We start from the raw sequence: 22950 nt of genomic DNA, 5'->3' as shown, positions 1-22950 counted from the left end.
ACAAAATACGGTCGTGTGCATGAGGGCCTTAGATGAAGATCAGATCACATTTTTATGACCAATTTGTGCAGAAATCCATATCATTCCAAAGGGTTCACTTACTTTTCTGCAACTGTATAATAATTCCACTAGGACCTTGATTCTGTAATTGGGGTGAAGTAGCACTCTATTTATTCACGTATTTGGTTTTACACCTTGTGTTATAGATAACATAATAAGTAATTCCATTAGGTGTTGATTCTCTAATTGGAGTGAAAAAGAGGTCTAATACTACTGCTATTTTACATTTATAGTTACTGTTACTGGTACAGTATGTCCAACAGACAGGGGTCAGGGCATTGCAAGGGAATTGGCAGTGGCAAAATTGTTTCTGGAGTTGGCAGAAGGGGCAGCAAAAGAAGGGGGGTGGTACCAGAAGTTGCAGGCAACAGACCAAAGCTGCCAGTGTCATCCAGCGGTCATGTTGTGACCAGCAACCCAGTTGTCTTGAACTGTTGACTCGGTCATCAACATAATCTCAACTGACATCAGACTCCCACAGCCAGGAGTCGGTGGGGTCCTCTGACACCACGCTTAGTTTACATGGCCCAGGAACAAGCTCTGTGCCTCCAGCTGTCTTGAACCTGGCCTCTTTCTTTTTCTGCTCCTTCCTGCTTGGGAAGTATTGTATCCTGCCAGCTCTGCTTTTCAGCGAGGACTAGCTTATTGACGACAGTCAGCACTACTGCCCGGCCAAGTTATGGAGGAGAGATCCTCTGCTTCCTCCTGTAGGCGGGCAAGCGTGGGAAAAGGTGTTGCGAGCGGTCATGCATGAGACTGGTGAGGGTGACATCAGTGACGTGCAGATAGTAGTGGATGATGATGTAGCCAATCACACGTGGGATACGGGTGAAGCGGGGGCTTCATCATCATCATCATCATCATCATCATCATCATCATCAGGAGCTGAGGGTTCTAGCTTGCGCGTGAGATAGCGGGTGAGCCAGCAGGGTGCAAGCGTGGCCATGAGTCAGCAGGGTGGCAGCAGTGTGAGATCTGGAGCTAAATGTGCATGGGATAGACATATGCTACTCAGGAGCCTATCTGTCTGGAAACAGTGAGCAGTGCACAAGTTCATAGAGGCACCACCAGGCAGTCAGCATGCAGTGGTGGGGGTAAAATGCCATTTTAGCTGGCATAGGAATTTTTCATCAAGTCACCCGGAGGACATAAGCACCTGCCCTGCGTCAACACATGGAGCCGTCACCATAAAGTGGCCTGGGAAAACCGGTTGTGCTAGTGTTGTGGTACAGCCTGAGGCATTTCCTAGCGGCCCGCAACCCTTTTCCAGCAGTCAAGGCTCTATCACTCAGCAGAATTAAGCTGTGTTTCCGTCTGATCATCTACTGGTCTGGATGCTCCTCCTCCTACTCCTTGGCACTGGTTTCACAAGCAATCGATCAGGGAGGCGATTGCAAAAAGTCAACAGTATGCGTACACTTATCCACAGTTGCAGAAGCTGAACTTGCTTCTGCCAAGTTGCTGGTACTACTTCCTCCCTTTTCCATGTGGTTGACTCTGCGCCTTTCAGAGAACTGATGGCCGAGGTGGAGAGTCCCAAGCCATCATTACGTCTCTAAAAAAGGCTGTACCAGCCCTGCACTCATATGTTGAGCAGAAGGTGGGCCAGTCCTTGAACCTGATGGTGTCTGGTACAGTACATGGCAGCACTGAAGTGTGGACCTATAACTATGGTCAAGGACAATATCTGTCCAGTGTCATGCTGTTCTGCACCTGGAGTGAATGGAGTCACACCGTGGAGGAACTGCTCTGCGTTCTTCAAGAGGAAATTGAATCTTGACTGTCTCCTCGCCAACTGAAAATCGGAACCATAGTCACCGATAATGGGAAGAAACATGTGTCAGCCGCTTTGTCAAGGAGGGCTGACCCATGCACCTTGCATGGCGAATGTCTTTAATCTGGTTGTAAATCGGTTCCTGAAGTCTTCCATCCAACTGCAAGACAACTTGAAAATGGCCATGAAACTGTGCACGCACTTCAGCAACTCTTACATTGCAAAACATGCCCTCCTTGAGCTGCAAGGGCAAAATAGCATTTCCCAACATCGCCCCATATGCAGCATTTCCACACGTTGGAACGTCACCCTCCACATGTTGGACTGACCATATGAGCACAGGAACATTTTCTTGATGATGCAGGCAAACAGGAATGCTCCCCTGACACGTTGGCCAGTGGCAGCTCATGCGTGACACCTGACGTTTGCACAGGCCCTTTGAGGAGGCCACTTTATTTGTCAGTCGCCAGGACTACAGGATGAATGATGTCATTCCATTCCTTCACGTCCTAGAGCAGATGCTGGTAAATCTGGCTGGCCAGGGTACAGGAGACGTGGCAACTACATCTCATGGCCACCTAAGCCATGTGGGGGCTGAACTGGCGGAGGAGTAGGACATTCATGTACAAGCAATGTATACAGAAATAGGTGGTTTATACCGCACAATTGGACAGGAGAGAAGCAGAAGGAGCACGAGGAGCTGGAGGGCGATGAGGAAGACCAGGAAGATGACCCTAACAGACCGTGGCAGTATGCAGTGAAGATGGAGTCAGGGAGTCCCTCCGATTCCCTTGTGCAAATGACCGGATGCATGCTGAGTTGCTTGCGTATTGACAGCCGCATTATCACAATTTGGCAGAGGGATGACTGCTGGCTCTCCACCATGTTAGACACTCGCTACCGGTCCAAAATGGAGACCTTTTTTCCACCTGTTGAGAGGGACGATAAACTCAACCACTATTGAGACATCCTATGTTGTCAGTTGGTCGCTGCCTATGTGCACCAATGCCCATGCTCATGAAGGTCTGACCGGGAGTCCCTTTGCACTCACGTTCCACTGTCATGACTGCTGGAGGGGGGTGGGGTGAGAGGGGCAGCACCAGCTCTATCAGCAGGAACTTAAGTTTGGAGTCTCTGATGAGCACTTTTCTTTACCCGCCTACTGAAGAAACCACCAAGCATCATCAGCAGCAGGACATGGAGCAGATTCTGAACCAGCAGGTGTTTGCATACTTGGACTGCACCCTGCCACCCCAGATCTAAGATACCCTGGACTACTAGGCAGCCAAATTTGATTTGTGGCCGCAACTGGCCGAGTTTGCCCTGGACAAGCTTTCCTGCCCTGCCAGTAGTGTGACATCTAATCCGCAGGGGGTATAGTTACCCCAAAGAGAACTCGCCTTTCAACACAAAAATGTTGCAGCCCTCCCCACTCTGTGGCAGGCCACCATGTTTTGACTCCTCATGCTGTTGCCACCTCCCCATTCTCTGACCGGCCACTATGTTGACTACTGAGCTGTTGCCACCCTCACCACTCTGTGACTAGGATACTATGTTGACTCTTCAGCTGTTGCCACCCTCACCACCCTGTGACGGGGCCACTATGTTGAATGATCATGCTGTTGCCACCCTCATCTCTCTGTGACCTGAGACACATGTTTTGACTCCTCATGCAGTTGCCACTCTCTCACCTCTCTGTGACAGTGCCACTATATTGTCTCCTCATGTGGTTGCCACCCTCCCCAGCGTCTATGATGGGGCCACCATGTTGACTCCTCATGCTGCTGCCACCCTCCCAACTCTGTGATGCAGCCACAATGTTGTTGACATCCTCATGCTGTTGCCAGCCTCACCGTTATGTGACAGGGCCACTATGTCTACTCCTCATGTGTTTTGCCACCCTGTCCTACTCTGTGACAAGGTCAATAGTTTCCCTGTTTGGCCTTGTTGACATCACAGTTTATTTTACCCTTCTGATCTGTCAGAACTGAAAACTTGAAAAACACAAAGGATCCTGTCTTTGGAGCATCCATAAGGCCTCTATCACATGGTTAGTATTTAGCATCATGATTTGGAAGCCAAAATGCAGAAGACATGCAAATATTTTCCATCATGTGTTATCTCTGTTTTGGGACCCACTTCTGTTATTTTTGGTTTTACCAATACTGATGAAATACTGATGCAAAAAACTGACCGTGTGAAGGCAGATGCTCAAAAGATAGGATACTTTTTTCTGGGTTGTTCTTTGACGGATCAGCAGAAGAGAAAAATAAACAGTGACGTTAACACAAACTTACTACTGACACCCTCTCCACTCTGTCATGGACCCACTACTTGTATCAGCGTGTAACAGGACTGGTTCTCTAGCAATCTATGTGGAATCAGCAGACGGTGTAAAAGGAAAACGTTATTTCACTCTGCAAGGATCTGTACACAATTCCTGGAAGCTGAAAACATCCCAGTTCTTGCATGGCCAGCATACTCACCGGACATGTCACCCATTGAGCATGTTTGGGATGCTCTGGATCGGCGTATACGACAGCGTGTTCCAGTTCCTGCCAATATTCTGCAACTTCGCACAGCTATTGAAGAGGAGTGGACCAAGATTCCACAGGCCATAATCAACAACCTGATCAACTCTATGTGACGTAGATGTGTTGCACTGCGTGTGGCAAATGGTGGCCACACCAGATACTGACTGGTTTTCTGCCCCCCCCCCCCCCCCCCCCAAGTAAGGCAAAACTGTGCACATTTCAGAGTGGTCTTTTTTTATTGGGTTGGGCAGTCTAAGCACACTTGTGCAATATTCAGGCTGTTCTAATCAGCACCCTGATATGCACACCTGTGAGGTGAGATGGGATTATCTCGGCAAACGAGAAGTGCTCACTAACACAGATTTTGACAGATTTGTGACAATATTTGAGAGTAATGGGGTCTCTTTTGTGTATGTAGAAAATGTTTCAGATCGTTGAGTTCAGTCTCATGCAAAATTGGAGCAAAACCGTAAGTGTTGCGTTTATATTTTTGTTTAGTGTAGATAACAATCCAACAGAGGTGTGTCTATCACTTTCTGCTGAGGCCTATGACTTTCTCGGCCATATACAACATACACTACCTGAAAGTGAAATAAGAAAACCTGGAAAACGTGATGCAATTGAGCTGAGACTGAAAAAGTATAAACTGCTAGTAATGCCTGGTCAATGATCACACAGCCAATGTGGTACACCCTTTATTTTAGATTCTGCAGTAGGATATATGTTGAGTCAGGGTCACAATAATAATGGGAGGCATCTTCCCTTTCTGCAATACAGGTTGCGACTCTGGTATGGTATTGGTCATACAGATGCAAAATATCCTCCTGTGGTTTGTCATTCCATGCTCTTTTAACTTGGATCCATAGTTCAGCCTAAGTGGTGGTCGACCCCTCCAGTCCCAGACATTCTAAATGGGAATGATATCTGGTGATTGAGCTGGCTGAGGAAGCTGATGGAAAAACTGAAGAGCATATTGTGAGGTGCAGGCAGTATGTGGGTGGGCGTTATCTTATTGGAACATGATGTTTCCTAACTGATTTAAAAAAGTCTGGTTCCACAATATCCTGGACATACTGAAGACTAGTCTATGTTGCCTCCAGGGATACCAGACGGGTCAGCCATGGTAGCTAATGGCGCCCCACACCATGACATCCATTGTTGGTCCTGTCTGTCTGCACTATGCAAGATGGCAGTAGGGACTCTCCAGCCCTTTTGTGAAATCTGAGCCATCAATAACAAACAATATTGCTCAGTGAAAGAAGCAGGTTCTGCCTTGGTGCTAATAAAGGCAGCATCAGAGCCCAAGATAAATGGTGCGCCACCTTGGTTGTGTGATCATTGACCAAGCACCACTAGCAGTTTATATTTTGTCAATCTGAGCTCAATCACATAAAATTTTCCAGGTGTATTTTTTTCATTTTCCAGTACTATATCAGATTATATTGATGATGAATCCTATGCATACAATGAACTAATATGTGCTTTCTAGAGAACGGTCCATCACAGTAGTTTTCCTTTGATGGTCCAATGTTATATTACTTTACAGGTGCACGCTAGGTCATAATCTGCTAGCTTGAATCAGCTAAGCTATTGGCCAAATAAGTCTTATGGTGCATGGGTGTAGCTGTTATGGAGCTTAGCATGACCACCTCCACTCTGAGATGATGAAATGGTAGAAGGGGCACTGAAGATTTGAATGCAAATGGTTATTATTCACAGAAAATGGCAAATGCTATTCCTCAACTATATAATCAATGGAATTGTCCCCATTCTATTTTATTTATGATGTCCCATGGTTTCCTGGAGTTCATTACATGGCTGGCCTTAGGTTTGTGAATGATCAGCTGCCCCTACTGAAGGACCACTGAGGCACTTGTGACCACTACAGATCTTCATAATCCTTATATAGCACTGCTATTAGATTACTTTAGACAGGAGGCTGTTATTTGGACACTGTGTGCTAATATTATTTGTTCAATATGGTGGCACTGTACAATATGTTATTTTTGTAGTCTATGTGGTGGTAGCACTGTATTTGATTGTTCTTTAGGCAATTGTGATTTGACAGAAATGGCAATGTTATTAAGGCACCATAGTTCATAGCATGGTAAGGGTTATTTACAGGGGTGTACCTACCATGGAAGCAGGGGAAGCGGCTGATACTGGGACCAAACTCAGGAAGGGGCATGGGAATTCCTTTAGTTTCAGGGTACGGGGAGAGGTGAGCATGGTGTTCCTAGTCCTAGCACTGGTATTACTTACCGCTCCAGGGTCTTCCTCTCTTGGCGCCTGCACTACACTAATTCCTATCAGCACACAACTTCAGGACAAGAGTCATGGGACGTAATGTGCGTAGGAGCGCACTATGACCTGGCCAGATCCCGGACATTAAGGAGGGATCCACATGGTCATATCAGCATTTGTCCCATGTAAAGGTTTGTCTTCATCACTGGGCAGAGGTTGTTTTCTTCCCAGTGATTAAGATTCTATTATTAGGATAGGTTTTGGAGGGAAAATTTCCCTCCGTTTTGCAGTGGGTCGCTGGGCAGAGTGGTCATTCTGCCCAGTGATGGCCGTGATTGGCTGAGGTCTGGGCCTGTTATGTTCCAGGGTTTCCGGTAGAGATACCTGGACCCTGGTAACAGGTGCCTGATTGGTGGGGGGGTTCAGGAGTGGGCTTTATTTGTCTGAACCAGCCAGTGGAGCCCGGATCTGTGTGCCCCCACCTCCCCTATTGAAAGGGTAATGGTTTTTGGCCTGTTTGGGTGGTTTTACATAGGTCATCCTGTTTATAGGATGGACTCTGAAGTTATTATTATTATGGTTTGAGCCTGAGTTTTTGACTAGGCTCTAAGATACTTTATGGTTATTTGGTTGTTTATGAGTTAATAAACAGGCCATGCCATTGGTTTACCTTGACTCTCGTGTGTTATGTTTTTTATTTATATTAATGTATACGTTTTGGGATGTTTGTTGTGTATGGGACATGTATGCTGTATGATTTCCGTGACGCTGTGTGATGTCAGGTTACAGCATAGTGTTTGCCTGGACACAGTGCTGCACGAAGAGCGGAGGCCCCGCAGGAGGAGAAGAGAGGTAAGTATTTTATTTTATTTTAGTTTGTATAAATTAAAGGGGTTGTCCGGGTTCAGAGCTGAATCCGGACATACCCTTATTTTCACCCCGGCATCCACCCTGACATGAGCATCGGAGCATCTCATGCTCCGATGCGCTCCCTTGCCCTGCGCTAAATCGCGCAGGGCAAGCGATCTTTTATTTACAATAACACACCTCGAGCGTTTTACTGGCTAGGGCAGCGCTAAATCCCACCCATCAGTGCCGGTGACGTCACCGGGTTTCCTGGCAGCCCCATGGAGAGCCCCGGTACGTCACAGGATCTCAAAAAAATTAATTTGCCCTGCGCGATTTAGCGCAGGGCAAAGGAGAGCATCGGAGCATGAACTGCTCCGATGCTCCTGTCAGGGGGGCTGCCGGGGTGAAAATGGAGGTATGTCAGGGTTCAGCTCTTAACCTGGACAACCCCTTTAAGGGCACAAATTTGCTGTCGGGCCCAAGTCAGTTCTAGTTAGGCCACTGGTTATTTGTAAAACACCATATAGAAGAACTAACAGAAGGTAACACGCAGGGCATCATCCAACATAAGGCTGACTCTGGTTGAGCATAATTATATACATGCAGGACTTCAAATATATCAGGTCATATCAAGTACATGAGCTTATGCTTGTTGGTTATTACTTCGTATTTGCAGAACATCATTAGATTGTACTGTGACCTGAAGACACATAATGAGAGGGTTCCTGTAGGCCAAAAAGCATCTCCTTGCTAATCTAATAAGACGATGCTGCCAACCAGTTATGGATTCATTTACTGTGATGGTGTGTGAAGGCCCTGTGGTTACTTGATGACATCAGAATGAATGTCAACCTTACGCCAAAGGGGGAATTCTTTCCGGTCACAAATGTTACAGGAGATTCCCCTTGAGCACCACATGAAGTTCTTGGATATCCTGATGCTCACCAAACACCTACACCTAACTAGTCCTAAAGCAAAAATTAGCCGACGTTCTCCCCTGAGGCTGAAACATTTTCTGGCTATGTGAACGAAAACTGGATTTGGATCTATAAGCCCGGAGGTAACTAATACTATGCTTTGCATGTGCTATAGAGATGTACTTGTTATTTGCCACATTTCATAGTGACATCTCGTTATCTTTCTGTGCTTTACATTTGGGCTAAATTATCACATTCAGTGCTACCATACAGTTTAAATTCAGCTCTTCTAGACCTGTCAGTCCGCAATTCTCAGAGGAACACACTTTTTACATAATCAAATAGCCTTTTGCATGTGATCTGGTTACTGCTCCATATTGTGCCATGGAATTCACGCCGCTGGCATGTAAAAAATATGCTTCTTCATCTTATATGCAGGACTGTATAAGAGCAGGATGCTCAGACACAATAGTCCAGTGTTTCCCAACCAGTGTGCCTCCAGCTGTTGCAAAACTACAACTCCCAGCATGCCCGGACAGCCTTTGGCTGTGCGGGCATGCTGGGAGTTGTAGTTTTGCAACAGCTGGAGGCACACTGGTTGGGAAACACTGATAATAGTCTATGTATAGGTCTGTGGTTAACCTTTGGATCATGGAATGAATCATGCATGGTGGAAATAGAGGTGCCTACATGTTCTTTACTGGTTCACATGACACAGTTTGCCAACATTTGCTCCAAATGATGACAACCCATCTGGCCAGACACTTGACACCTACTGTTCTATTTGACATGGTGGATGCAATATGACTAGTGTGCAATCCTAGGCTTCATCCATGCAGCTGTGATGGTGCAGCTGGGTCAGCATTCAGGAACCTCTACATTACAATATCTCCAATAACAGGAAGCGTGGGGACTCCCTCCCCCACACCCTGCCACTGTCCCGCAGCAGGAAGTGTCATACAGATACACACACTTCCTCCATTCAAACAGCTGAAAGTGTAGTACAGTGGAGACCACCCCCACCCCTAGAGAATACGACTGTGTGCTTATGTAGACAGAATTGTATATAGATAGACTGACTAAGCCAATAGCAATGTCCATGGTGGAAGATGAAGAGCAGATACAAGCTCATTTGGTATTATGTCCTTGCTGGTGTCATGGAAACTCTACATGCCTTAACGTATATGGTACCATTCCAGAAATATTTTGCAAGGGATTGTGGGATTGCATGGCCTTTTTTGGGCTATCGAAGATTTGCAATGTTGCCCAACATGTTATTTGCCTGTATATTCAAAATACTGAGATGAGCTAAGTATGTAGGGCTTGAAACCCTGTAGGTCTTACCTTTATTGGGCCTGTGCTGAAGCGTATCTTCCGTGTGGGAGCAGGATCTTCTTCTTCAGAGAGACCCTCAATCTCTTGACAGCTGTTGACTGCTTCATAAAACCCATCTTCATCTTCATCCAAACCACTTCCCCCCTGAGTCCTCCCCTAGTCCACTATAAGCACTTAGCTCTATAACCTCAACCTCGGACCAGTCTTCCCTTTTGTAGTCTTCTTCTGCCACCTCTTCCTCTAACTCTGCTTCCCGAGCTGTCACCCCCTTGGCTTCCGAGCCTCCATTTTCAGTTGCAACCTTGGCAGTGCCCTCATCCTTTGGTGCTTCTGTCTCCTTAACCACATCTGTCTCTGATTCCCCACTTTCTTCCACCTCCACCGGTTTGATTTTACATATCTCGTGGACAGAGGTTGGCTTTTGAGAAGCATCTACTACCTTTCCAACAGGTTTCTTTTCTTCTGCGGCCTTGGCTGCTTCTGCTTGGAAAAGTCTTGTACGACGTCCAGTTGGACCTTTGATGGGAACTTTGTGAATGTTATTACGGAGGTCTGCGTTCTCAAAAAACTGCGCTCAATTGACTGACGGTGGGTGAGACAGCATCAGTGTCCAGCTTGTCAAGTGATTCTGTGCTCCCACCAAACCTCACTACAACATCCAATTTTCTGTCCTGAAACCCACCTCTTTCCTTACGCAGAAAGATTCTGTTGGTGGTCTCTTTTTCTTGGAGGTTCCTCTCAAATACTCGCCGTGCCTCCTGCAGTTTGGAAGGCGGTCTGTCTGCATTAGTATCGAAATGACTTACCCGCTCTGAAACACTGGTCCCCAGCTTTAGGAGGGCGCTATGGTTGACATTTTCATTCAGGCTGCCGGCCCGCGGCAAAGTCAGTCGAGATGGCTTCTCCTTGGCCTTACTAGTGTCATTCTCATTACCTGCTGGACCTGTCCCCATCTGCAGGAACATGTTCTTGATGCGGTGAACATTGGAACCATATTTGCACCTTGATTTGCGCGCTTCCTCAGACTCCACTTCAGGTGCCCCATCTTTATTACCACGTAGAGTTTGCACCCCAACCTCATATGCATTCCTATGTGGAGAAGAACTCCTGGGCCCCCCACCTGGGGTCTTACCCTCCGTCTTCATCATTTTTGGGACGTAGGACGTGGGTACCCAGATCTCATAGTCCTCTTCTCTCCTCCTCCTCCAACCTCCTCCTTTTTGTGTCTGTCACATCAAGCTGAGTGAAGCATCTTCTCTTCTTCGGAACGTAGTAGTGGGATGATGGCGTTCAGCTATGAAGCGGAGCTATGAAAAACACAGTCACCCACCATATCACTGTAGCTGATGCATCCTGGCCTAAACTAGCATCACGAAAAGCAACATCCTCCTTCCTCCTTTCTCTCTGTGACCCCCCCTTCTCTCTGTGTATCACTCCCCCTCTCTTGCGCTCTCCCTTTTTTCCTGCCTTCTGCAATCCGAAGGGGTTCCCGCAGGGTCCTATAGAGAGAAGGATTACTCAATCTGAACAAAAACAGAGAGGGAGGAAGGGATTACAGAAAAAAGAGTGATCCATCTGTCAAAATGTATTAAAGGGCTGAAGAAAGATAACGAATACTTGGAGGCATGCAAGCAAGGATGTGTGTATATATCTACACACACACACACACACACACACATACACATATATACTGTATACATGAATATATACACACCTATATATCATGCATATAAATAACACATAAATGTTCATATACACGTATATATACTGACATGCACACAAACATTGCTATCTACAAACACACACACACATATATATATATATATATATATATTATATATACATATATATATATATATATATATATATATATATAAGAAGAATAAGACCGTGGCACTTCCATATGGTGAAAAAATGTATAGTCCTCTATTCACCCATGCAACGTTTCAGTCCACTTACCAGGACTGTTCTCATTTTTTCACCGTATGGAAGTGCTGCGGTCTTTTTCTTTTTTGTTTATTCCTTGGTGTTTGGATACATCAAAACTGCTGGCACTCTGTCTTTTCTGCTACTGATAGTGCTGCCCTGATCTTTGTTGTGTTTTTTATATATATATATATATATATATATATATATATATATACACAGTACATTAGGCAGTAGTGGAAAAAATGCTACAACGTAAGAATGCTTTCAAAAATAGAAGTTTTAATAGTTTAATTTTATCAATTAACAAAATGCAACGTGAATGAACAAAAGAAAAATTCTAAATCCGAACAATATTTGGTGTGCCCTCCCTTTGCCTTCAAAACAGCATCAATTCTTCTAGGCAACCTTGCACACAGTTATTGAAGGAACTTGGCAGGGTGGTTGTTGGAGAACTAACCACAAATCTTCTGTGGATGTAGGATTGCTCAAATCCTTCTGTCTCTTCAAGTAATCCCAGACAGGCTCAATGATGTTGAGATCAGAGCTCTGCAGGAGCCATATCATCACTTGCAGGACTCCTTGTTCTTCTTTACGCTCTAGACCAGGCATGCTTAACCTGCGGCCCTCCAGCTGTTGCAAAACTACAACTCCCATCATTCTCTGACAGCCTACAGCTATCATCCTACAGAAGGGCATTGTGGGAGTTGTAGTTTTACAACAGCTGGAGGGCCGCAGGTTGAGCATCCTTGCTCTAAACAGTTCTTAATGACATTGACTGTATGTTTGGGGTTGCTGTCCTGCTGAAGAATAAATTTGGAGCCAATCAGATGCTTCCCTTATTGTATTGCATGATCTGTAAGTATCTGCCTGTATTTGTCAGCATACAGGACATCATTAATCCTGACCAATTTATTGACTCCATTTGCAGAAACGCAGCACCAACTTGCAAGGAACCTCCACCATGCTTCATTGTTGTCTGTAGAAACTCCTTATTGTACTGCCCTTCATTCATTTAGCGGACAAACTGCCTTCCGTCCAGAGCACCTACTGCCATTTATCTGCGCCCCAGTTCTCAAGTTTTTGTTAATAGTTGAGTCGCTTGGCCTTATTTCTATGTTGAAAGTATGTTTTGGCCACAATTTTTCCATGAAGACCATTTCTGGCCACACTTCCCTGAACAGTAGATGGGTGTACCTTGGTCCCACTGGTTTATGACCGTTCTGAGCTGATGGCACTGCTGAACATCTTCCGATTATAAAGAGAAGTAAATTGATGTGTCTTGCATCTGCTGCACTAAGTTTCCTTGTCTGACCATTACATCATGTTCAGGATTAATGGTGTCCTTAGTGCTGATAAATACAGCCAGACCCTTACCCATCATGCATTACCATCAGGGAGGAGTCTGAGTGGCTCCAGACTTATTCTGCAGCAGGAAATCCACCCCAAACATACAGCCAATGTCGTTAAGAACGTAAAGAAGAACAAGGAGTCCTGGAAGTTATGATATGGCCCCCACAGAGCTCTGATCTCAACGTTATCAAGTCTGTTTGGGATTACATGAAGAGACAGAAAGATTTGAGCAAGGCTACATCCACAGAAGACCTGTGGTTAGTTCTCCAGGATGTTTGGAACAACCTGCCATGTTCCTTCAAAACCATTGTTCAAGTCTACCTAGAAGAACTGATGCTGTTTTAAAGGCAAAGAGTGGTCGCACCAAGTATTGATCGGATTTAGATTTCTCTTTTGTTCATTCACTTCACAGCTTGTTTTTTGATAAAAGTTAACTATTAACACTTCTATTTTTGAAAGCATTTTTATTTGCTGCATTTTTCTACAGTTGCCTAAAACTTTGCACGGTACTGTATATATAGGGTACCTACACACATGCACACACACACATATATACAGTATATATACATACATGCACCTACAGTATATACGATATATTCACACATATATAAATAAACATGAAACCTGACATTTTTACATTGCCTCAAGAATAGTACACCCCTGAAAACTGTTATTACTAGCAGTTGTGGTTATGAGTCACATTAGATGAGAACATACACACACAAATATGACACAGATGAACAGGATTCAAGGGGTTCTCCAATCACACAGTGAGACCATGCTTAGACCCCCAGTGATCGCCTGTAATCTGTGGGTGAACCCGACTTATCTAAAACACCTTTAATTGCTAATAGCGCAGATTGCAAGCTCTGCAGGACAGGTCGGGTCTTGTGGTACGTTTCATATAGACTTAAAATGTTGTCATGGTGACAAACAAGATAAAAGTACGGTATATTCATATTATCAGGTGGATGAGGCTCAGAGGTTAGAGATTATGTTGACTCTCAGATATTAGGATGACATTCTGGTACAGATAGGTGACCTGGAAAAGGCAATTATATATTTCACTTCAATGTCATAGACAGTGGGAGCTACGTGATCAAGAGTGGCACTCAGGGCGGATGAGTGCATATAAATATCTACTGATGTAGCAGAGCTGACTTTATCTTTTGACAGAAGTCATGTGTTATCTATGATTTTAAATAAGACTGCTGGTAAAAATGCCACATCCTAACTCATGCGCAAAACAGAATCAAATTTCTCTCTATGTATACAGTATACCACACATGTATGTACAGTAACACATCTGTGACCATTTTGGAGATTATTTGGAACTTGTCTGTCTTTACCCTTTCATGGAATTCCCTCTTCAGGATCTTCATATCTTGGCCAGGATGTCTCTCACTCTGGAGGATCTGTACTTTCCATTATACTGATCCATCAATTTAAATGGGATCTGTGTAATACTTTAAAGGGGTTGTCCAGGTTTTTAATACTGGTGGCCTATCCACAGCATAGGCCATCAATATCTAATCGGCAGAGGTCCAACCTCCTACACCCTAGCAGATCAGCTGTGTGGTGGATGGAGCTGGTTATTGCAGTGTTGCTTCCATTACAGTGGACAGAACAGTGTAGTTCAAGTGCCTACATCAGAACTGCTGATTGGCAGGGGATCAGGGGACCAGACCCTCACCAATGAGATATTGATGGCCTATCCTGAGGATTGTATAATTTTTACCACGAGCACAACCAAACATAAACATTCATGAAAGATCTGGTCCAATAGATAAAAAATGAGGATATGCCATCAATATAATAAAGCTGGTCAACCCCTTTTATTTTCCCTGTGGTGGCACTGCAGGGAAACTGAACACTTACTGCTAGGTTTCCCCACAGATTACAGCTGATCACTAGGGTTTTCCAGCATGGGAACACTTTGTGATCGGCTTATTGTCAAGAAACCCTTCTAGTAAGTAAAGATGGTTGAAAATTGTACAGGGGCCTATGGTAGATTTTGACTTATTTCAAATAAAGGATGCTTAACTCGGATTAAAAGTTGCTATATATATATGTATATATATATATGTTTCACCAAGCGGAGTCCATGCAGCCCATTTTTGGGATCCTTTGCTGGTAAGCTGGAATTTTGGGGAGATGTATTTAACTGGTGTAAAGTAGAACTGGCTTAGTTGCCCATATCAACCAATCAGATTCCACCGTTTATTTTTCACAGCTCCTTTGGAAAATGAAAGGTGGAATCTGATTGGTTGCTATGGGCAACTAGGCCAGTTCTACTTTACACCAGTTTGATAAATCTCCTCCTTTGTGTTTTTCTAGATGGTCCAAAGTGGACAACTCTTTTAAGGACAATTTCATCCTGAACATGCTTATGTATGGATGCAAATTAAATGTTCTTTTATGCCTCATACAACTACCCATGGAGACCACTGATGGCATCTGTTAGGTTCCATTATCCTTTCATAATTAGTACCAAGGCTCCCAGTGTCAGACTTGGGGTTCCTTGGGCCCAGCAGAAGAAATTATTATTGGGGCCCAACCCATATATCATCAATAAAGTATATTTTGAATGAAAGGTGCCAAGTGATTGAATCCAAAGGCATCCTGGACCATTAGGGCCCATTAAAGTATCAGAGCCTGGGCCCATCAGAGGATCCTCTAGTACTTTGGTGAACCAGTCTAACTCCTATCGCCAATAACAACAGAGCCCAATATTGGCGGGAGCCATATGCTATGGGCAGGAAGGAAATAAGAAGTGAACTAAGTGTGATAAAACATACAAACCCAATGCAGCTGTTGTTCTGGTTAAATGTGATCCTAAAGCCCTAGTGCTGCCAAGCAGGAGAATTAAGCCACCCATTGAGCCACCCTGATGCCCACAGGCAGAACTTTGGGTTCCGTTAGTCTATATAGATAAAGGAGAAATGTGTTTTCCCAACATGCAGACAGAACTGTACTTATTGATCCAACCCCGCAGTGTGAGGAACATTGATCCACAGTGGTGAGAGCCAGCAGCAATGTCCCTGCTTATTTAACCATTGCTCTGCTGCATCTGACTTAGGTTTCCATGGTGATATCCAAGCGCTTTGGCTACTGCCAAAGATCAGTTAGGACTATAACGATAATGTTTTTGTGCCTGGCTTTGCATGTGGTTGTCAGAAAACTACATCTCCCACAATGCACTGCATGCAGAGAACAGCTGGATTGGATGAGAGGAGGGTGGGGGGCTTGTGGAGGCTGGAGGGAGGTTTGGGAGAGTGGGGGTGGAAAAGACGGCTCTGGGTTGCATGGTAACAGGTTTGTAAGCAGAGCTGACAGCAGGATAATGAGGGCTGTGACATGTTTGAGAACTGCACGCGCATGGCTTTGCTATTTCCCCGGGTGCATGTGGTGTGCTCTGTTGTGTAGGTGGATGACAATTTGGCCTTCGTCAAAGGAAAAAAATAACGTTAATTTTAGATTTTGTTTTTGTTAATTAGTAAACATTCTTCTGCATGGTGATTCTCCTGTTATAATCTGTAAATGCAAATATCAATGCATAGGCAGCCATTTTGTGTTTATCTCCTGTTATTTATAGAACAGGCACACAGTCTCCACATACAGATATAATCCCTCACACCAGCTCTGGATAGTCGCACAGTCATACACTAGACTAGGGCCAGTGTCAGGTGCTCCAGTTCCACGGCGCAAGGCAATCTAAATAGCACCGTTCTATGTCTGTCAAGCCAAATGGGGTAGACAGGGAACCTCCTAGCCTACTGTGACACTGTTGCCCAAGGGCCCCCTGAAAACAGAACAATATTACACAAACATAGGGAGAACATACAAACCAGGCAGATGTTCTTTTTTTTTTATATTGACAATTTTTATTGTTTTTCTTTTTCATAGCTTTGTACATTGCCAAAGAAATACAGGCAGATGTTCTTAAAGGGAGTCTTTCACCTAAACTGACCATTATAGAACACTAACACCATGATCTGCATTATAGTCCCCATATTGGAATGTTACTTACCGTATAGCTGTCAGTCGCTTATTTTCGCTAAAAAACACTTTTATTCGATATGTTAATTAGGTTCTGAAGGTGCCAAGGGGCGGCATTCAAGCGGCCGGTGCCCAGGCCCCTTTTCGCTTTTCATATAAAACCCCTGCCCTTTCACCCCTCTGGCCCGCCCTAGGTTCTTCAAAAATCCAGAGCCAGCGCCGTTTGCAAGATTTGCCGCGCCTGCGCACTTCATTCCCCGTTATGGGCAGAGGAACAAGGCCGGCTAGATGTACGGGCCGGCACATGCGCATTAAACGCTCTTGTGCCTCTGCCCATAATGGGGAATGAAGTGGGTGAACCCCACCAATCATCATCACTATCCCTGGAACCTCACCAGTCATCATCCCCACCCCTCGAACCCCACAGGTCATCATCCTCACCCCTGGAACTACAGCAGTCAGCATCACCACCTCTTAAATCCCACTTCATCTTCTCCACTCCTGGAACCACAGTATTCATGATACCTACCTCTGAAACCCCTCCAGTCATCTTCTCCACCCCTGGAACCCCACAGGTCATCATCCTCACCCCTGGAACTACATCAATCATCATCACCACCTCTTAAATCCCACCAGTCATCTTCTCCATTCCTGGAACCACTGCAGTCATCATCCCCCACGTCTGAAATCCCACCAGTCATCTTCTCCACCCCTGGAACCACAGCAGTCATCATGCCCACCTCTGAAATCCCACCAGTCATCATCCTCACCCCTGGAACCACAGAAGATATCAGACAGAGGGGTAGGGGTCTAGGTTGAAATGCTTCCACTACAGTACTCAGTAAAGCTCCATTTTCATCATGTGGCTGCATTTGGTACTGCAGGGTCCTTACATTCTGCTGATTGGTGGTGTTGAATATTAATAGTCTACCCTGGTGAGAAGCCATTATATCATATAACGGATAGGAGAATACATGTGGCTAGTTAATGTTTTGCAGCATGAGGGTTCTTGGCTAAAGTCCAACCAAGCACAACTTCTCCTTACCTATATTCCATAAATAGATATAAAGGTTAAGGCCTCTATACACATTAGTGTATTTTAGGTTGAGCCCACCGAGCATGACAGGTTCGGTCAACAGTCTAAGGGATCATTAAGATGCAATTTTGCGGAAAGGGTGCGGACCCATTTATTTCAATGGGGCCGCAAAAGAAGCGAACAGCCCCCGCGCGCTGTCCACATCCATAGTTCAATTTTGCAGCCCTGCAAGAAAGATAGAGCAAGTCCTATTATTGTCCACAGACAAGAATAGTAATTTCTATCATAGTGCCGGCCATGTGTGGTCTGCAAAATGTGGAACGCACACGGCCGGTGTAAGTGTTTTGCAGATCCGCAATTCGTGGCCTGCAAAACACTATGGCCATCTGAATGAGCCCTAATGCACCGGAGAGAAGAATACGGAAAAATTAATATTTTCCTCCACCGGAGGTTTCTCCCCTCTCTCCATTGACTACACATACATATTTGGCCAAGTTAAACATGTATGTGTATGATGGAGCCAGGAGGGAGTCGAGAGAGATAGCTTTTTGATCGACAGCTATTCAATGTGTATGGCCGCTCCTGGAGTTACAATGCTGTGGTATATGTTGGTGCTAAAAAGACAACTGCTGCATTGTATACAAGGCGTACATAAATAATACTTGTACAGATGCTCATAAAGCTATAGTCATTATATACAAGCTGTCTCGTAGTATATATGCTAATAGGGTCCCCTCTCATGTTCTGTCAGTTCTGCGCATTCAGTAGCCCCTCCCCCTCCAAACGTCCGTTCTCACTGTCTGTCAGGTCACATGCAGGTTAATGTCACTTTGCCTGGGGGCATTGTGCCTGTCAAGTGATTCTGTGCCTCCTCCGCAACAGGGGGCGAGATGATGGTGATCAGCGGAAAGGAGGAGTAAACGCAGATGAGAAAGGGAGGGGGCTTGTCTATTGTCTGGGTGATAGCAGATGCACGGCATCAGAAAGGTTTTGGGGACCAGTGGGAGAAAAATAACATTATTTTATGGTCGGCATTACCCTATCCTATGCAATATATGAATATATATATATATATATATATATATATATATATATTTAATGTATTTATATAGACCCAGCATATTCTGCAGCACAGTACAGAGATTGCCATCGCTCATCCCTCCCTGTAAATGTTGCCCATGGTCAGATATAACTCAGGACCCCAGTGCTGAAAAAGAATAGGGCAACACTATGCTGCTCCAACATCCTATACCAGAAGTCGATCCCTGGTCACCTGGGTGAAAAATGGGAATCCTAAATGCTAGACCATATATATATATATATATATATATATATATATATATATATATATATATAAAATAAAGTAACATTCCAGGTAAAACTGAAATAATGGGCCTGGTTAATAAAATATTAAAATTAAAGATTAAAGGAGAGGCTGAGAGAATAGGAGTGGTGGCTGAGTCATGGTAGGAGTGCAACCCTTCTTCCCCTCGGGCACTCCATGGATTTTGGGGTCTTCTGCCTGGTGGTGGCTGGGGTGCCCTTGGTGTTAGATGAGAGGGTACGGGGTCCAAGGCTGGAGAACCAGGGCCATGATCAGATATTGAGGCAAATGGCCAGGCCGGCTTGTTTACAGTAAAACAAAGTCATATATATATATTTTTTTTTACTGAGTGGATGATGGGTGTTACAGTGCAAATACAAGCAGAAGGCACAGTTCTCAAGTTTTTCACAGAGTAGGCTTTTCCCAAAGACTGGATATAAGGGATGGCTTCTGTGGTGGTTCTCCCTTTGAAGAGTAGAGTCCCTTTCTATAGATGCAAGCAATCTTCCCAAACGACCATAGAGGTGCTATTTCTCTCAATATTTTTCTGCAATGCCCAACTGCTGGGTGCAGTCCTATATTGGATGGCCAGTCATTCTTCTGGCGGGTGCCAAACCCAAACCACATCAGGAAAAGTCACAGCCGTAGGCGTGCATTACCTTTACTGTCTCTGTCCGAGCATAGTCCCTTTATAGTTCTCAACCTTCTACATAATTCAATGCTTTTTCCTCTCAGAGGCTGGCCCAGGTCTCCAGTCACTTTTCTGGAATCTGTTAGCTTGCATGGATGGTATAACCCTGTCAGCTGCTTCTCTCAGACGCCAACTACAAAGACTAGCTGCACACTCTTCAGTTGCTAGTTGTACACACCTAAGGCCTCATGCACACGACAGTATTTTTTTGCGGTCCGCAAAAAGCTGTTCCGTTGTTCCGTGATCCGTTTCCGTTTTTGTTTCCGTGTGTCTTCCTTGATTTTTGGAGGATCACCAGACATGAAAAGTGAAAAAAAAATCGAAGTCAAGTTTGCCTTGCAAATGATAGGAAAAAAACGGACGCGGACGCGGATGACAATCTTGTGTGCCTCCGTGTTTTTTCACGGACCCATTGACTTGAATGGGTCCGCGAACCGTTGTCCGTGAAAAAAATAGGACAGGTCCTATTTTTTTGACGGACTGGAAACACGGATCACGGACGCGGATGACAAATGGTGCATTATCCGAGTTTTCAACGGACCCATTGAAAGTCAATGGGTCCGCCGAAAATCACGGAAAACGGAACAACGGACACGGAGCACAACAACGGTCGTGTGCATGAGGCCTAAAACTACAGCTCCTAGCTCAGAGGAGTTGGGGCCAGCCCACTCCTAGCAACTGAGTCCAGGTCAAAAAATATATTTCTCCCATACACAGCCTTTTGAAATACACAGTGCATAGTAAAGCTGCATTAACCATTTGTACCACTGAAAGTGCATATATAGAATAGATTAACCCTTGCCCCACATTATATTAGAACATTAAAGGGGTTGTCCGGGTTCAGAGCTGTACCCGGACATACCCATAATTTCACCCAGGCAGCCCCCCTGACTTTAGTATCGGAGCAGTTCATGCTCCGATGCTCTCCTTTGCTCTGCACTAAATAGCGCAGGGCAAGGGCTCTTTTGTTTACAATCACACACTGCCGGGCGGAAGCTTCCGTGTTCGGTGATGTCACCGGCTCTGATGGGCGGGCTTTAGCATTGCCCTAGCCGTTTAACTGGCTAGGGCAGCGCTAAATCCCGTCCATCAGTGTCGGTGACACTGGTACGTCACCGGATCTCCAAAAAATGCCTTTGCCCTGCGCGATTTAGCGCAGGGCAATGGAGTGCATCGGAGCATGAACTGCTCCGATGCTCAAGTCAGGGGGGCTGTCTGGATGAAAATAAGGGTACGTCCGGGTTCATCTCTGAACCCAGAGAACCCCTTTAACACTTTATCAGTGAACCATTTGACAACTCTAGCAGTGAACTGCACACATCACTTTCATTCCATCCCCTACTTGTTACAATTGATAGTAAGGCTACTTTCACACTACCTTTTTTTTGCGGATCCGTCATGGATTTGCAAAAACGCTTCAGTTACAATAATACAACCGCATGCATCCATCGGTTGTATTATGTCATATATAGCCATGACGGATCCGTCATGAACACCATTGAAAGTCAATGGGGGACGGATCAGTTTTTAGTTGTGTAGAGAAAACGTGTTGCTCTGCAACACATCGCGGACAGAAAAGCACTGCTTGCAGCGTTATTCTGTCTGCGATGGGGACGCAACCAAACAGAACAGAATGCATTAAGTTTCTTTCAGTTCAGTTTTGTCCCTATTGACAATGAATGGGGACAAAACAGAAGCGTTTTTTCCCGCTATTGAGATCCTATGACGGATCTCAATAGCGGAATTGAAAACACTAGTGTGAATGTAGCCTAAGTTGATTGCAGTGTTCCCCTGCTAGGATGTCCAGCAATCAGCTGTAATGTATGAAGATACATTTGTAGTAAATGTTCAGTTACCGTGTAGCGCCACCACAGGTGAAATGAAGCATTACACAGGGCCCATTAAAATCAATTGGTTGCCTATAAAATGTAGGACAGGACAGGTCCTCCAGAACGAGAGACTCTCTTTGTAGCTGCTTTTTGCTTTTATTATTGGACGAAGATCTTATACAGAGGATTCCCCTTTATTAACTCAGAATTGCTTTATAGGGTATGGGTTTTTAATCTTGTATTAAATATTAATATGAAATAAAGAGATTTTTGATACTTATGATCGTTTGGACTTCGAATCATCTGGGCATACATATGTTTATTATAGGAATTGTAATTTAATGTTAAATTGTTGGATTAGAATGTTTTGTGTGTTTTTCTTCTTTAGGACGGTCTGTCTGGGTGGAAGAGGGTTTACAGTCTGAAAAGTCTTTGTTTGCCATTTGCCAGAAAAAGATTATGGCGGGTTTTCATGTAGTCACACTCTGGAGACGGGAACAAAGGGGAGGGGGGGACTATTAGGCCTCATGCACACGACTGTATTTTTTCACGGTCCGCAAAACGGGGGTCCGTTGGTCCGTGATCGTTTTGGTGTCCGCCTGGCCGTGCGGAGCCAAACGGATCCGTCCTGACTTACAATGCAAGTCAATGGGGACGGATCCGTTTGACGTTGACACAATATGGTGCAATTGCAAACGGATCTGTCCCCCATTGACTTTCAATGTAAAGTCAGGAGTTAATATACCATAGGATCGGAGTTTTCTCCAATCCGATGGTATATTTTAACTTGAAGCGTCCCCATCACCATGGGAACGCCTCTATGTTAGAATATACCATCTCATTTGAGTTAGATCGTGAAACTCATATCCGACAGTATATTCTAACACAGAGGCGTTCCCATAGTGATGGGGACGCTTCAAGTTAGAATATACTACGAACTGTGTACATGACTGCCCCCTGCTGCCTGGCAGGACCCGATCTCTTACAGGGGGCTGTGATCCGCACAATTAACCCCTCAGGTGCCGCACCTGAAGGGGTTATTTGTGCGTATCATAGCCCCCTGTAAGAGATCAGGGGCT

General features: G+C 44.9%; 1 protein-coding gene across 1 annotated transcript in view; it reads right to left on the bottom strand.

Annotated features, from left to right (window-relative positions):
- Nucleotides 1–11110, bottom strand: part of PPP1R9B (protein phosphatase 1 regulatory subunit 9B) — a 49656-nt gene extending 38546 nt beyond the window's left edge. The window contains 3 exon segments of the mRNA XM_040435585.1: nucleotides 9723–9857; nucleotides 9859–10278; nucleotides 10280–11110. Of these exon segments, the coding sequence (XP_040291519.1) occupies nucleotides 9723–9857; nucleotides 9859–10278; nucleotides 10280–10861 (1137 nt within the window). The 5' untranslated portion in view covers nucleotides 10862–11110.
- Nucleotides 11111–22950: the final 11840 nt, after the last annotated feature.

This window comes from Bufo bufo, chromosome 6 (genome assembly GCF_905171765.1).
Source record: "Bufo bufo chromosome 6, aBufBuf1.1, whole genome shotgun sequence".
NCBI classification, from domain to species: Eukaryota; Metazoa; Chordata; class Amphibia; order Anura; family Bufonidae; genus Bufo; species Bufo bufo.
This window is presented reverse-complemented; position numbering and strand designations above follow the sequence as displayed.